Source organism: Labrus bergylta, chromosome 20, assembly GCF_963930695.1.
Source record: "Labrus bergylta chromosome 20, fLabBer1.1, whole genome shotgun sequence".
In the NCBI taxonomy this organism is placed as follows: Eukaryota; Metazoa; Chordata; class Actinopteri; order Labriformes; family Labridae; genus Labrus; species Labrus bergylta.
The window spans coordinates 21002362-21019488 of NC_089214.1; the positions used below are offsets into that span (position 1 = coordinate 21002362).

Sequence of the window (17127 nt, forward strand, 5' to 3'; positions counted from 1 at the left end):
CGCTCCTCCTGCCCGGACCACACCAGGAGAAGAAAAAGAGCAACACCGAGCATATCCGGTTATGACCTTCAAAATAAAATACACACGTTTGCACTTTTCCCAATCTCGTTCGCAGTTTCAGGTAAATACAAGCCTGACAGTAATACAACATTAAAACATTACTTTTTTAGCCTACTCAGAATATAAAAACGATTGAAAGCCACTGTTTATGTCCTTTTTATGGTAAAATAATACGACAAACAATACAATATGCAATATAAGTGTGCAATATTAACCTTAAAATCAAACAACAGAGCAATTATATAATGTGAAAAGAATTCCAATGTACCTGTACTGTCCTGTACCTGTGCAAATGGCAATAAACATCTATTTTATTCTTCTATTCTAAACTAGTGAAACAGTTGTAATGATAGGCGACAGTTTCTAAATTTTGCAGCTTTTTAATGTTGTAAAATAAATGATCTGTATATAACATAAAAAACACAATTTAAGTTACTAATCCATTATTATGAGATAGCTCTTTGTTGTTGTTCTTGTTGTTCTTGTTCTTGTTTCCGGTGGAAAGTATGGCCTATAGATTTCACGACATTGAGGATTTAAATTGTTATTTATGTTATTGAATGTATTTGTGATAATTAGTTGTAATATAGATTTTATCAACACACTGTTTTAGGGAACAGGTGGTAAAAAATATTCCTTTCAGTATGTAGAGACGTCGATTATTTCTGCACTCATAAATTCTGAATTAAACCTGTAGTTAATGTCAAAAGTTGAAGATTGTTCTGCAGTTCAAATGCTTTTATCTTGAAGGCTGGTACTTCTCTCTTCCTGTGTTGTTTCCGGTTAATTTAGCTGACTTCATACAGCTCCGGTCTGAACCTCCTGCTGACGTCACTGCTAAAGGACACCGCCAATCACATAATTGAGTATTTATACAGATGCTGCCATCCTGTCTACTCAACGTGACATCAGTCAGTAACTCTATTAACATCTTTCACTATTATTATCCCAGTTATTTAATAAAGACCAACAAGAACAGCTGTCTGTCCAGTGCTGCCACTTCACTGAATGCACAATATTAAAGCACCTTTCATGTGCTTTATTCCCTTATATCCCTTGAATTTAAATTACTTTTTCATTCTTTTTAAAAATCTTTCAATCCTTTATTTTAGCAGGGAGGACCCACTGAGACCGAGTTCTGTTTTCCAGGGTTTCCCTGCAGTAATTCAAAAAATTCAAAAACAGAACAAATATAAACACAGTTAAAAATAATGACATATACATGAACAGAAGTTCATGCTTGTGTAGACAATGCATCTTTAAAAATGCTGTATGAAACGAGAGAGGGCGGCTGAGCTCTCCTTTTGGGTGCAGCGACACTAAAGGAAGTCTTTGCATGTATATAATCATAAATTGTTCATTACTGATTCATTTGTCATATTTCATGCTTAGTTTCTCTTTGTCTCTTAAAATGATTTCTTCTCTTCATCAGTCAAACTAAATAATGTTTTTTTTTCTTTTCCACAGCCTTAGACATCAAATAAAACATGCAGAGCAGTTTTTTCTTTTTTTGGATCAGTTTCAACGACAACAATCAACGCAGCCGCTCATGTATATTTGCTTTAACCGAGTGGAAAGTTATTCCTGAATGCCTCAGCACTCGGGGACATAGTGGAAAAATATGGGAAACCAGCATGCCCGGAAGATCCTTGAATCCTGTTTAGTCTCCAGAGAGGTGTTTACCAGGGAATGCAGCTCCTTATCTCCCTCCCTGCCCCCCTTTGAGTGGGATGAAAACTTTTATAGGGCATCACCTGGACAGAATCTCTACGGCGTACAGATCCACATCATGTTCCTGGAAAAGAGTTGATTCTGATGTATAATGAGTCATTGGAGGGCTCATATCATTTCATGTAATCTCCAGTTCCTTGCAGCCGACCTGATCGAAATGTTGAAATAATCATTCTCAAGAATTTCAGAGAACAGCCAATTCCTGAATGTGATAGAAAGCTTGTATGAGTCAGACACAGGAAGTGAGGGTGGTGAGGATAAAGGCCATGTAGAGGTAAAGAATGTCCAACAGGGCAGCAGAATATTTAACACCCTGACTCAGATGATATTTTGAGCCCAGTGCGCGTTCTTGCACGCTGTTTGTGATTCAGATTTAGCACCATCATGCACAAAATCTTATCTCCTTTCAACACAGAAAAATACTAGGTAGGTCAAATGTAAATGTCATGGTGGGATTCTGCAAAGGAGTAAGATATGAACATCATAAAAGAGTCCTCTTCTAATCTTTAAACAACTTGTGACAACTCGTTCCTCCAGGCGTCGTTTTACTGCTTTTATTCTTTACTCCTTCAGTTGTATTACTTTGACTTGACATTTACCTTTTGTCGCCACATGTATTTATTCTTTTTGATCTTTTGCTTTTACATTTAATGTCGAATCACCTTCAGTCTGCATGTTGTAGACCAGTGGTTCTCAACTCGTCTTGCTTCAGGACCCATCATCACAAACTCCTCCAGGGAAACATTGTGACCCAAATCTGAAACTGAACAAAACAAACATGATTAAAAGCAACCCACTGAAAATGGCTCCGCGATCCACCTCAGGGTCCCGACCCACCAGTTGAGAACCACTGTTTTAAGACTCCTCATTGTTTTGCTGGAATATTGATGCTTATTCGGTTTTGTTCCTGACCTCCTGCCTTTGTTCTGCCTGTCAAATCCCTTCGTAAAGATCTGGTTTTAAACCAGCTGAATAAATAAATGCATTATTATTATCACATTTGTATTGGGGGAGTTTGATTTTATTGTAGGCATGCCGGCAAACTTAAACAATTTTCTATAATTTTTTTAAAGCGAGTACGCCTCAGATGTGTTTTTTGATCCTCTTAAATCTGTACTAGAATATTTTGTGAATCGAGGCTACAAATAATACGGGAGCTAAGCCATCATGTGAAACTATCAGGACCACATTTGAGCATGTTTATTTTAACAAAATGATCACAACATACGAGGTTTGCTTTTATTGAGAGTCCTGCAGAGATGAAAGAGAGAGAGAGAGAGAGCTTGTTGGTGCACGTGTTGGATCCTATGATAAACTATTATGTATAGATAACATATCTTGGGTGATTTTTAATTATTTGAATTATATTTACATATTTTTATGCATGTGACTTAAAGAGCAGCCCAAATTCAGTAGATTTCAATCAATACTTTTAATTGTTCACCTTCAGGTATGTGAGTCTCTGAGCAGTTTGTCTGAAGAACATGCTCACTGTTTCAGTCACATTTATTGTTTCTACGACTTATAGTGCCCCCTTGTGGTTGGCTTAGGGCATTGCATGAAAACCAGGATAAATGCCTTAAAAATGCAAAATGCTCAACTTTTAAAAGTTAAAGTAACATGATTTATAGTGACACACCCTGACTGCTTGAAAATGATTTGTGAGTAAGTAAGATGATGTTTTTATCCCGTATGAAGTGAGATGATTTGTTTCTTTTGTTTTAAAATTAAGAAATCCAACTAGGCTTTGTACCATTTCTGGCAATAAAGTAATTTAAAAAGGATCAATTGCTTTCATTTTAGGAGTGTAATTTGATATCATTAGGGATAAGATATCAAAGGTTTATGGTCCCCTTGTGAGTATCCCTACACTTATGAATGTGATTATCTCTTTCATATTATAAAATAAAATAAAGACTGAGCCACACAAGCACCCATCCACTGCAACTCATCTCTATGTGTTTCCTGAGAAGTATTTAACTTAGAGGGGAAAATAAAGTTCTAGTTCAGTTATACTCAACTACAAAATGAAGTATAACAAACAGGACAACCAGAATCATTGATATCACTGATAGAGCTCCACAGAGACACCCAGTGGTGAAAAGGTAAACTACAGATAAATTGGGTTCCACTGCTGTCTGATAATCTTGATCAGATATTGATTTTCTATCCACATCTTTTAATTAAGCAAAATAAAGTTCTCCATTCAAAGTGAAGACTCACTTTGAAGACTCACTAAAAATACTTTTTTTCAGCAACTGTGCCCCTGTTCATTTAGCAGAAAAAGTTTCTTGAAAATGACGTGTTGTTTAACCTCAACCTGCAGAGTGTGATTTTCTTCAACTTCACCAACTAGCAAGGTGCATGAAGAGTGACAGAGGCTTAAAGGGGTCAAAAAGCTCCAGCAGCACTTGTAGTGTGAAGATCAACTTTATGAACTTCATTAGACTGACACGTTTTGGCTTGTGTCCCTCACCAGGGTCGAGACCCCCATGTAAGCCCCAAGCCGAAACGTGCAGTTAAACTTAAAGTTTCTATACAATTTATGCTTGATGAGTTCTCTAACTCTCAATGAACAGATGCCTCTACTTGAGAACTGCCTCCATTTGTCAAAACATACAGCAACACCAGGCTAGTAAAAGAGACTGGAACTTTAATTTGGACAGGCTTTTATTTGAAGTTTTAGAGTGAATAAAAGTTTTGAAAATTGAAATAATAAACTTTTATTCGACTATAAGTCAAACTAATATTCCTCTCATTGTGTTTATACTTTCAAACCCTGACAATAAGAATGTATGATGTGTTCAGATAGTTAAGTGTGCTACTTGTCTGACTGACGTTTCTTTGTCTCCTTTGTGCTCCGCTGATTCATTAATTCATGTAAAGTTTGGCTGTGTGAGATTATCAGCTTTTAGAGGACGTAAAAAAGGATCTAATGGAGTTGCTGGGATACAAATCTCTCGCGGTTAATTGTGTGTGAAGGATATGCAGTGAAAATGTTGTTAAGAGTCTAATTTGCTCGTGTGTGATAACGGGGGGACTGAGCGCTGCTGCTTATCTAAGATGTGCAAATGTGTAATGATCTTTATCATCACAAATGATTGCTAATATTCTTTTCCTTTTGTCTTCGGGAAATATTTCCAAGTGTTAAACTAACTCACTAAGTATATTCCCCTCGGTTGTTTCCCGAGTCTGTGCAAAATGAGACAACACTTTCCATTTAATGAGTCCTTGTCCCCTCTCTCGTCCTGCCTCTGACCCACATATGGAGCTCAGAGTCACCTTGAAAGATGTTCAACTCCTTTGATGCATGTAGAGGAGAGCAGAGTGAGGGGAGAGGACTCACAGGGGCATCCAGGTTTGAAATATAAGCCCTTTATATACAAAAAAAGCTGTCATTATGTTCTTCAAATGTCTTTATATACACAGAGATCAACATGTGGCAAGAAGGGGACAAGGACACAAGATCCTCATCTCATGTTTTGCATTGCACAGCCTTGATTCCTCCTCTCTGTCAGTAGGGTTACATGGCGCTAGATATTTGAATTTCTGATCGTATCAGACACTGTTTGGACTTTTTTTTTAAACGCATGTAAACATCTTAGTCCGACCTACATCGGACCAAAAATCAGACCATAATGGACATCTCATAATCGGAAAAGAACACCTCGATAAGTCGTTCATAGTCGGCAAACCAACGGCACGTAAACTCAGCCATCGTATCGTAATCGGATTTGGCGTTGATCACTTAGAAAGAGTCATGAGGAGTCATGGCTACTACAGGCATCTAATAAATGTTGACATCCCCACACCAGGTTGCATGGTGGTGCAGTGGGTAGTTTTGTATTATAAAGCCATGTGTTTTATTACCAAAGGTTTTAAACAGACTCCAGTGCATCCTCGCTCATTGGTGCTCCACCAAAGTCTCCTTTCCTATAAAGAAATTCTTCAAGCTGGCCCTCCGTCACAGGCCGATGGAAAGATCAAGGAGGAGAAGAGGAGGCTCAAACTAAAGAGATTAGAGAAGCCAACAGAGAAGAGAGGGAAGGTAAACAAACGCCTGTTTCTACATCGTGATAGACTCCTGGACAAACAGCTGAGCTAACAACAGTGTCTCATTAATGGTCAGTACCATCACCAGTAAGGACCGGGCCACAACCATATGCCTTTTAGGTATTTAATGATAGATCATATGAGTGATGAGACACATGAATGTATGTTAAGGTAATGATTATGATGGAAGAGGATGTTGTCAGTCCGCTGGTCTGGAAGGATGGACTGACTGCAGGGCCGAGGGAGACTCAGGATGGAGACTGGAACAAGATGAAGGGATGAGGAATGAGGGAGAATGGATGAGAGGAAGGGAATGAGGGAGAATGGATGAGAGGAAGAGAAGGAGGGTGAATGGATGAGAGGAAGAGAAGGAGGATGGGTTGAAGAGGTGAGACTAACAGGGTGCAGTTGAATGGTTCAGTATAAGTCAGCTTGTAAGATGATTGAAGGAGCAGGTTTGTTAAGTTAATATCTTAATTTCATTTCATGTGTTTTAAGCGTGTTTACATCTCTGACCTGCTCTAAAGTCCGGCCCTAAATATTCACCATTTATTGACATGTTACCAGAGTTAATCTTTCGCCTTTTCTCTGCTGTTACAGTCACCAAACAAAGACTAGTAATTACAAATAAACAATTGACTGCTTTCATATGAAGATGCCTTTTATTTGAATCTTTGGAAAGTGAAAGTCTGTAAAACAAAGTCTAGACAAAACGTTCTCGTTTACATCACCGTCTCGCTGTAGCAGTTTTATCTTTCACATGACTCTGAGGGACAAAAACAGACGCTGCTTCTGAGAGCTGATTGAGAGGCTGCTGGTGAACCTTTACAGCACGGCTGTGACGAGGATCTGACAGGGGGCGGGATGAAAAAGTAAAGAAAGAGAAAAAGAAAAACAGGTTTTGGATTCCGGATCACAACACAAATATTCCCTTTTTTCTTTTTAAGGCTTTGCTGTTTATTCTTTTTTTTTCTACAACAGCAAATTACAGAAGCAGTATTGAAAATAAAAGTCTTATTTTCTTGTTCTTTGTAAAAAAAACAGAAAAAAAAACAGAACGAAATCTGCACAAAATTGGAGTGACAGTACAAAACGAAGCGTCAGTATGCCATGTAAATGTGTGTGTGTGTGGGGGGAATTACTGTTGGAAAATCTATTTGCATTTTTCAATAATGAAAACATCTCAGTATTTTACATTTCAGAATTATATCACATAATCTGAAACTATATATATAGATATAAAAAAAAGATGAAAGAAATGAACACTTGTTTTTTGTGTTTTTGACTTTCTTCTGTTTTTTTTTTGCAAATGAATGCTATAAACACATAAACCTCTTAAATATATTTATCAGTGCAACATTGTTTCTCTTGAGTCCACGCTACAGTATCCTTTTTCTCTCTAAGTGTTAGCAGACGTCGCTGGAGCTACAGTCCTCTATACAGCGGACGGTGCGCCGCAGAGGTCGAGGGGTGGGGGGGAGCGGGAGGTCGAATCTGAAACGAACAAAGCTGAGGATGTGTTCACCACGGCACGACATAACAAAGCAACACAGATGTTAAGAAACGACGCCATCCTTTCCCAGGATCCAGTTTTTTGATTTGTTTGATTGTGGAGCGGGAGGGGGGGGGGAACCTCTGAGATCCTGTCCTGTGAGTTCTGAGTTCTTGTGTCCTGATACTGTCAGTCTCACATGGAGTTCACACAGAGTTCTTCCCTTTGTAGTGGAGAGTTGACTGCGGGATTGTCCGATTCATCCTCCTGCAAACACAGTCTCAACAGGGATTTGAAGAGTTCACATTGAAGTGACATCTGCACTTCTTTTAAGCTTATAAAGAGATTAAAAAAACACACACTGTGACACACATTACTCCTCTCTAAAAGTATCTTATCGTCCACTCCCTCTTTGGGGAGAAGCGTATTCAGTTCTTTTCTGAGTGAAGGATCATGGGTAAACCGTCATTTGTCTTGTTTTTGAGTGTTGGTGATAACCCCCAGTGAACCAGTAGGGGGCGACCATCCTTTGGTAAAGCCGCCGCGGAGGGGAGGCCAGGTGACCTGATTCAGGTGACGCCCCTCGAAATCCCTCGCTGTACCAGTGTCCCGTCCGAATGACATCAGCTCTGACATCACAACGTTATGGCTGCTACACGTGAAACACGTAAAAACTCTTTGCGGGCCTCCATGAGGCCTTAAGCTACAATACAGCATGTGAACAATACAAACTGGGCTTTTTTTTTCTTTTTTTAAAGAGACAAATGTGTCTGGTTAAAGAAATGATAGCACCATTCTTCAGTTAGAGTGTCTAACCCTCATCTCTTTAATGAGGGGATCAGTAACAAAGTGCATTCAAGCTGCATTGTCCAGAGAGCACTTCTGCGGTGAACAATCCACAGTGACGTGAGGAGGTGACGAGCTAGCCGAGCTAAAGCAAAGCAGTGGTGATTGTTCTTTTTTTTTTTTTTTTGGTATGCTGGCAGACATTTTTCTGTGTGTTACCACCTTCTCTGCCTTTGACATGAGCATGTTTGAAGCTATATGACAATAATCAGGTGAATGCACAGCAGATGAAGAAGTGAGAAATGTGTTGAAGGAGATCGTCATGTCATCTGTTTTTTTTTGTTTTTTTGTGTGTGTGACCTTTATAATCATTTGAGGGTTTTTTGTGAAGTTGGCGTTTGCATGACAGGTGGCTTGAATGCACATTGAAAATCGCTGTAGTTCTTACAAAAAGCTTACTCGTCTTAGCAAGAAATGTAAAAAATGAAAAAGCGTAACACTGCACCTTCCAAGGAAAACAGTCAGGAGATTGTATTTACACACACACACACAAACCCATGAAAAAAAGGGATACTGCAGCTTTTTTCCTTTTTACTTTCTTTAAAAAGGGCAATAAAATATATTAAAACTTATTTACAGTGTGTGGTTTTTTTGGACAGAAAAACAACAACAACAAACAAAACAAAGCGCTCTGGTAGATTGTTAATCCTGATTTTGCAGATATATTTATAAGATAATGTGCCCCTGTTTCCTGTCATTACTTAAGCCATGTACAGTAAAAAACACCCGGATCAGAACAGAAATGTACTAAAGGCACTGTCAGAACCATACATTGCCATGAATGGGACCCTCACTTTAGAATGACAGAGGTCAAAGGGGAAAGGGTACATGGGTTATGGGCACACCCTGTATGCCACACCATGGGGGCAAATCTACAGTTTTGCCGGATATGGTTCATTTAAGATTTTGATACGTCTCTTTCTAAAGTCGAAAATAAACAACCTTCATGAACTGATTATAATAATTAAAAAAAGGAGATTTCTTTCCCAGAAATGATAAATACTTTAAACATCATTAATAAATTGGTCTCAACACCAGCATCCGATTGTAAAAATGAATGAAAATCAAAATAGAAAATTAAAATATCATCTGAATCATCTGTACATATTTTTTTTTCCTGTAGTTTATTTGTACACAGTGTCCCCTACTGGTAGGTTCTTTTTACTGCAGCTCCTGAGAAAAGCATGGGTCAGTCCAAACCTCCCATTGGTTCCTGAACCTGTCCCTCATCCTGTGAGTTGAGGGTGGTTGGCAGTCCTTTGAGCCTGCCCACTCGCTGAGGAGGATGTGCCTACAGCCAGTCTGGTGCACGCTCTGCGAGCTCTGCACGTCACACAGTCACACGATGCTCTCAGTCCTCCGCTCACGCCTCTGAGTATGAGCTCTGTACATTGAGTTTGTCCTTCTTTAACTTAACCCCATCCACCAGTTCAAAGTTATAGTTCTCAAGGGCCGACAAGTTCCTGTCCGACATGCCTCCGTGTGAGCAGGCGCAGTACAAGACCACGCCGCAGATGGCCCCGAGGAAGACCCCGAGGGCCGACATGGCGATGATGGTAATGAGGATGGGGTCGAGCGTCTTCAGCATGTTGCCTGCTCCGCTGATCTGGTTGGTCTCCACGAAGTCTGGATACTCAGTGATCTCCTCAACTGGAGACAAAAGCAGATGAGGTGAGTGAGATGAGGAAGCCTTGAAGTGTAGCAGTAAAATTGGTGGATAAAGCCGGGCCACCTATATGTAACATTTGGTGGCCACAGAGTAACATTTGGTGGTCACAGTGGCCACAGAGTAACATTTGGTGGCCACAGAGTAACATTTGGTGGTCAGAGTAACATTTGGTGGTCAGAGTAACATTTGGTGGCCACAGAGTAACATTTCGTAGCCACAGAGTAACATTTGGTGGCCACAGAATAACATTTGGTGGTCACAGGCCATTGGGCCATGGTCAAAGTCGATAGTTACTAAATAGGTATGTTGCTAAATAAACGCACCATATAAAATGACTTACGGATTTCATTGATGCGATCCTCTGGTAGCATCGGCTCTGTGGGCACATCAGGGTCTGTTCGAACAGAAAATTCTAGTTATATCCAACCCCGCAAGAAAAATGTGCAGCATTCACAAACTACTTGATTGTATTTATCACCGAGATGTGAATGCAGCCTCACCTTTACAGTCTGCCATGCTGAGTCCATTGAGAACCTTAATGTCATCCACAGCAATGTCTCCCCAGCTCTTTCCATCCACCAGACCTTCGATCACCACCTTGAAAAAAAATAAAGCACAGCTTGACTTTTAGGCAACCTTTTCTTTAATACCACAATGGATGGACCACAGATACAAAGATCAATGCTTAAAGGGGTCACATAGTGAAAGGTGGACCAAGTTACCTGATAGGGTTTGTTGGTACGCGGCACAAGGACACGACCCTCCCTCCAGCGGTTTCCTTGGTGACCACTTACAGTCCACAGCAGGATGTCAGCCGGACCGTCGACTGTCTGTTTGCGCTGCTTGATATGCAGAGTGCCAATGTGTGAGCCGAACATGTGGTACCAGAAGGACACACACAAGTCTGAGTCTGGGGAGCCGACCACGGGGCTGACCAGGCGAGCCACCTCTGTCTCTTGTGGGCCAGTCGCAAGGGTGTAGATGAAGTTCCCTGATCCACCTGTAGGGAAAAACATCTTTTAACTAACAGGCTAACAGACGAAAAACTGCCAAACTCTAAAGTGGACAGGATTTAGTCTTTTAGCTTTGGTCTGGCTCAGTTGTGCAATTCCCAATAGTGTCCTTACCTGTGTGGTCCATGTTTGGTCCAGTGTTGAGTGTCGGGGTACCACTGGACTGGATCTGCCACCTGGAGCCGGTGTCCTCTGATGTCCAGCTGCAGAACGACGGATCATTTGCCCAGCCAAAGTCACAGGCAAACCACAGAAAAGCTGCAAAGTAATAAAAAAAAAGGTCAAGATATTACATTTCATCATTCTTCTTATTACAAAAAGGAGAAATTGCCAAGAGCTCTCTGGGCTTTAATCTGAACAATGACCCTCGGGCCGATCATGAAATGACTGCAGGCTACACTTTGGGGCTTCAACCACTCATTCTAATTAGAACCAGGCACTAGAGGGCAGCAAAGAACTATGGGATGTTGAGACCCACAGCTGACAGAGATAAAAAAAACAGCAAACTCAGGAGGAAGCAACAGACTGAGACAGAAAGCGAGTTATGTCTCGAACATGATGACCTCAAGTAGACCTTATTTCTTTGCAGCAGGAATGATCTCTTTTAATGAACATCACAGGGTAAATAAAGATGTATGGAATGACAGTAAGGACTGGCAAAGCACAAAGAGGGGGACAGGGGAAGAGGGAGATGGAATCTAGACACGGTGCCTGTTGAAAAAAAGCAATGCTCATAGCAACCTACAGAGAACTCAGGATTTTAATGAGAGCAGAGACTTGAGGTTTTGAAGAAAGCTATGGTAACAGTGCCGGGGCCCCCATTCCGATCCCCCATGGACACACGCCACGCCTTAGTAGAAGCATGACAACGTGTGGGAGCTCAGGCTTCAGTGTTTTTTTTAAATTGGATAAAGGAAGACTACCAAGGAACACAAGGGAGCGAGATGTTTGGGATGTTAGCCATGGCCTTAAACTCTGAAGGCATGAGATGCCTTTAGAGATACAACAAGGCAGCCCTCCAAACGCCTGAGCCAATATTCCCTTTAATAATGGGAAGATTTTAACTAGCTACTGCAAGCAGAGGCTCTATGTTCCCATTAAACACAAAGGATGGAATTCCCATGTGGAACCACATTTCAGACGCCAAGCCTCGTCGAGACATCCCATTTCCAATTAAAAGGCTTTGGGTTTTTATTTTTCCATTCTTTGGAGACTTTTGACTGAGGCTACCAACCAGTTCTGGATGAGATGAGCAGCCATGACTCACATGGCCATTTGATGAAAAGAAATTCTGACTTTTTTTTTCTCCGAATGAACATGGAAAACAACGCCTTTTGAGATTAGAGTGCACAGAGTGCAAACATTCAAACATTACCTCCTACAAATACACAGAGCTGATAAGGACGCATAGTTTGAGGCTCTTGAAATGAGAAGTCAGATGGAGAAGTGTTTACCCACAAATGATTAGTTATGTTCACACACACACAGATATGCAAACACACACCTGCACCTCAGCTCTCATTTACTATAATAGCTAGAGCCCCTGCAGACTGCAGACAGACCACAGAGCCAGCTGATGGAGTGAAGGGGGTTGGGTGGAGCCTATGGCCCATTAGCCAAGGTCAGTCTGGGGCAGAGCCTCTCAGCTGGCTGCTGCCTCATCAACCTGCTGGAGGAGACAGCACTATGTGCCTGTGTGTGTGTGTGTGTGTGTGTGTGTGTGAGTGTGTGACCCCAAAGCACACCTCATTTCCTGTGGTCATTTGCATTTTGCTTCTTTGTTTTTGTGTTGTGTGTTTTGTGTGAGTGTGTGTGCTTAGCGTTGTGTCTGTGTCGGCCCAGTGATTAGTGATTATGCTGAGGAGGCAGCAACAGAGCACCAGTGCTAATCATCAGCCAGCCCTGCATCACACAACCTCCCTCACCCTGTCAGAGGGAGCCTCTCAGGGCCATATCATCAGCTTTAATAACAGACACACATCAGAGGAGAAGCTGCCTTAAGCTGGCAATCATTAGTGGAAGTACGCAGCTTTGATAAAACTATGGAAATTAATTCACAAAAATGTTGAATATTTACTCTGCTTCAACATTCTTCCATTTGATGCTGAAAGTTGCATCGTCTGATCCTGCACATTAATGATTCCTTTAAAAGCAGGAAAGCTAAGGAGCAACCTGTCTCTGACACTGAATGGGGGTTATGTGGGAACATGCAAACACAAACACAGAGACAACACATAAACCAGAAACTAGCTGGAAGGTCCAGCCCCAAAGGTAGAAGTACATAAAAACACAAGAACATTATTACAACATTATTACACCCCTCCACAGATGAGAATTTTATTGATGTTTTTCCACTATAATGAATTATTAAATATCAGACAACAAAAGCCTTTTATATGAATGTTTGGCCAGATATGGGCATACATGCAAATATTGAACATGTCATTTGATCAAATGGGAAAATGCATGTTCAGCATTTAGTGAGATATCTTACAGTACATACAGTATATGGGAAAGAAAAATATTCATTCTTTTGCTCACCTGGGATGGTATCCACCTCAGCAGTAGTGGTCTCTGGCATAAGGGTACCACCTATCACAACACAACACATTAGCAGGGTTAGCTTAGCACGTCAAGAGTTTAATAATAACTGGTGTATTTTCTAGAAAACAGAATGTCTCCATGCTATCTAAAATAAGCTTAACAGAACAGCTGTCTTTTTCTTTATTTTCTTTAACTGCCTTTTCACCATATAGCCACCATGTAGCACTTATGTAATACTTCCGTAACATGTGACTGAAACAGTGCCATGCTCATCATTGGAGACTGCTGGTTAATGGGGAGTGCAGGCAGCAGTGAAGCTTCAGAGGGTTACTGGGTTAGTGGGAAATGAGGCCAAGAGGCGCGAGGAAAAAAAATAGGTGCAGGTGTGAGATTAAAGGACAGAGAGAGAGAGAGAGAGGCAGAGGCAGAACTGATTGTCGGTTTAGGTGCAGAAGCAGTCTTGTGTGGATGTGCACGTTGATCGATCTGTCTAGCAATAATCGTCTCTTTTGAGTTTGCAGAGGTGGAGGTAAGAGGAGATAGACTGAGGAAGGAGGTGGGTGCTACAGGTGCAGCTAATTAGAGCTTTGTTCATGCCAGCAGGCATGTGGGTGCATGCATACGTGCTTGCAAGTGTGCACAGTAGATGGCAGATTTGCTTCGGTGTCAAATCTAACTGCTACAGAGAGCGACAGAGCTGGGAGAGCCGAGCAGATTTGGCTTGAGCCATAGCAGAAGGGAAGGCAAAATGGGGGAGTGGGGGTTAAGCTTGCAGTCTCATGAGGGCGATGTTAGCACCTGTCACGTCGTAGTCATCACCTGTGCCGCTGTGGCAGCTCGCCTGGTCGTCGTCACACTCGTCCGATGGAGTGGTGTTCGGTGCTACTGTGGTGGGTGGGAGAGTAGGAGCTGTAAGGAAAAGAAAAAGAAGATACAAATATATTAGATATCTAGTTTAACATATATTATGCACTGATGACAGGCCCGGGACAGAGAGAGCTTTGACCAACTGGATTTGGTCTTCATGTCCTTAATACATCTTAATATGACACAAACCTTTTTAGAGAATATTTCTCTGTAAAAAAAATGAAAAAAGCAAAAAAACACAGATTGTATTTATGTATGCTCAGTATGTTTTAACCAGAGTTACAAGCTGTAATTAAATCTAGGACTGAACCATTATCAGCGCACCCCCCCTCCTCCTCCCCCTTTTATCATGCTGTGGAGGTGTGGGTCTATAAATACAGTTGAAGCTAAAGTACGGCTCTTAAGTGCGGCTGAAAGTCAAAGATGGAGAAGCAGGGATTGGGATCGGCTACAGGCAGGGCCCCTGGCTGCCAAAGCGCCCTATCATTATGGCCCCAATGTACTTGGATGTGGGTTTGGCCTTAGATCCACTCCACGCTCCACTGCTGCACAGCCGTGCTGCGGTGTGTGTGCATTTGTATGTGTTTACAATGACTGAGTAATGAGCGGGCTTCCCCAGTGTGCAGGAAGGGGAGAGGAAGGAGGAGAGAAGCACAGAGAGAGAGACAGACATAGACAGATAGGGGGCAAACTGCCTGAAAGATGTATGTGTACAGTATGTGTGTTTGAGCCAGTGTGCTCTCGCTCTCTCTCTCTGCACGATGAAATATGAGTCAGATCAGCCCCTGTCAGATTCAGGGTGGGGAAGGTCAGGGATGGGGTCAGCACTGCGTCAGGGGAGCCTCTCACAGAAATGAGGATTTAGCCCTCCTGCTATGGCCTGCTACACACACACACACATGCTTGTACACACTAGTACAAGCACCTGTGTATGTGCGTGTGTGAGTGTGTATACATGCCTGTAACCACATGTTTGGCAGGGTGATTGCGGTTGCTCTGTGTGTTTATGTCTGTGTGAGTTTGGCATTAACACTGAAAACAAGCATTATCATCTGACTAAAGCTCCCGCTGGGAGACTATGAGGCTTACAACCGAACGGGCCTCCCTGAAATCCAATATGTAAATCCACTTAGGGCTAACGCTAACACATTCTTATATTGCTGAGCTGGTTCTGTTTGACATCAGCTTCAAGAGGGAGCTGGAAAAAAATAGGGGTAATTTTACAGAAAGCGAGGTGTGTGGAGCCCTTTGAAAGAAGAAAGACAAGCAGAGAGGTAGGGAGAAGTGCGATTGGGGCGACGCTGCGATGATCCCACTGGGCCAGGTGGGCTTTCATTTGATCCCCTCTACAAGTGGCTATCTATGGGGGCAGCTTTGATGTAGCCGGGAGACAAGACAACTGTCCCTTGTAGGGATAAAGAGCAGAAGCTGGACAGCTGTGAGATCAACACACGCAACATCTTTTAATAACCCCAACTGAGCACGCTACATACAGACGTGTCATCAGCTCGGATGATTGATGGTTGACCTGAGTGTGAGCGTTGTTCTTATGTGAACACATGTTAGAAGAGTCTGTGAATGAATGAACCAAATCATCATTGTTGGAACATTTGGACAGAGATATAAAAACACTAATGGTGTTCGGAAAGTAGCGTCAACACTGAGACATTTTTATTGCAGCAGTTCAAAGCCCTGCACAGCTGGACATGTCATCATCAGCGCAGGGGAAAAAAAAAAAAAAGGTTTCAATCTGCAGAATAACTTTACCACCAGTGGAACCAACATCATTACCACTGGTGAAGAAATCAGCACCACAGGTAGAAATGCCATCACTACTTGCCTTCTTTGTGCATACTGCTAGAGGACTAAAGTGATCATTTAACCAGAATAAAAAGACAACGCATTTGTGTATTTTAATAGAAGTTCTGACTGAGGTACCTTCAATTTCGCAGCCAAGCAGCTCAAGTCGAAGGCCCATGCCAGCAGGTGTTGCCCTCTCTGGGTATATTCTGATGAAACGTGTCAGCAGGGGCTCCACCGTCCTCAGTTCAGGAGTGTCGTAGTTGCTATTCCCCTCAAAGATCTGTGCAGGGGAGCAGGCAGAAGGTGGAAGGAGGGACACAGAGAAAGAAAAAGAAAAGGTAAGTAAAAAAAAAAGTACAACATGGCTGATAATGTCACTTTGGGACATTTAACAGATTAGGCTCTCTAAAGTTAGATACCCCGAGGCAGACTTCTTCCTGCCATCTGAAGACCAGAAGACGGGTGGAGGGATGTGCTGGGTAGGTGGAAAAAAAATGATGGGATAGAACAGAGGATGACCAGAACTCTCTCATCTCGCTGACATCTAAAGCACAGCTAAGGCGAGTTAGGAATGTGGCCGGTGGCGAAAACAGCGTGACACGCACCACTGTCAAAGACGACTTGCGGCTCCTTCAACTCTGCTTTAGATCCTCCTCGAGTGAGGGGAGAAATGAGGGAACGGAGGAGGATTGTGGGGTGCAAGAGAAGAAAAACAAAAGAAGGAGAGAGAGGATTGATGGGAGTGGATTAACGGGTGTTATCATGTGAAGGAGCCTGGTGCAACTTAGAGGCTGGAAACCTCTCAGGCGAGGGGAGAGAGGCGGCTAACTAGGACAGGGGGGGATATGGATCCTCTGTACTCCCTTCATAAATCAAGCATCAGCCCATCTGGATCAGATTTATGCCCTGTCAGGGATGCTTGTAATTGGGGACGGGGCTGCTGCAGCTCTTCCTGGAGGTGTGTGTGGTAGTGTATGTGCTCATATATATATATATATATATATATATATACATTCTTTGTGTGTAAGTGGGTGAATGCATTGAGCCAA

General features: G+C 42.1%; 1 protein-coding gene across 2 annotated transcripts in view; it reads right to left on the reverse strand.

The window, feature by feature from the left end:
- Positions 1-8287: 8287 nt before the first annotated feature.
- Positions 8288-17127, reverse strand: part of nrp1a (neuropilin 1a) — a 66103-nt gene continuing 57263 nt past the window's right edge. The window contains exons 11-18 of one of the 2 annotated variants that reach the window (XM_065948732.1): positions 16214-16358; positions 14228-14317; positions 13406-13456; positions 10979-11122; positions 10574-10851; positions 10352-10448; positions 10192-10245; positions 8288-9832 (exon numbers count right to left, since the gene is read on the reverse strand). In XM_065948732.1, the coding sequence (XP_065804804.1) occupies positions 9546-9832; positions 10192-10245; positions 10352-10448; positions 10574-10851; positions 10979-11122; positions 13406-13456; positions 14228-14317; positions 16214-16358 (1146 nt within the window). In that variant the 3' untranslated portion in view covers positions 8288-9545. Of the gene's footprint in view, positions 9833-10191; positions 10246-10351; positions 10449-10573; positions 10852-10978; positions 11123-13405; positions 13457-14206; positions 14318-16213; positions 16359-17127 lie in introns of both variants that reach the window. The other variant, XM_020630971.3, reaches the window with a different exon arrangement.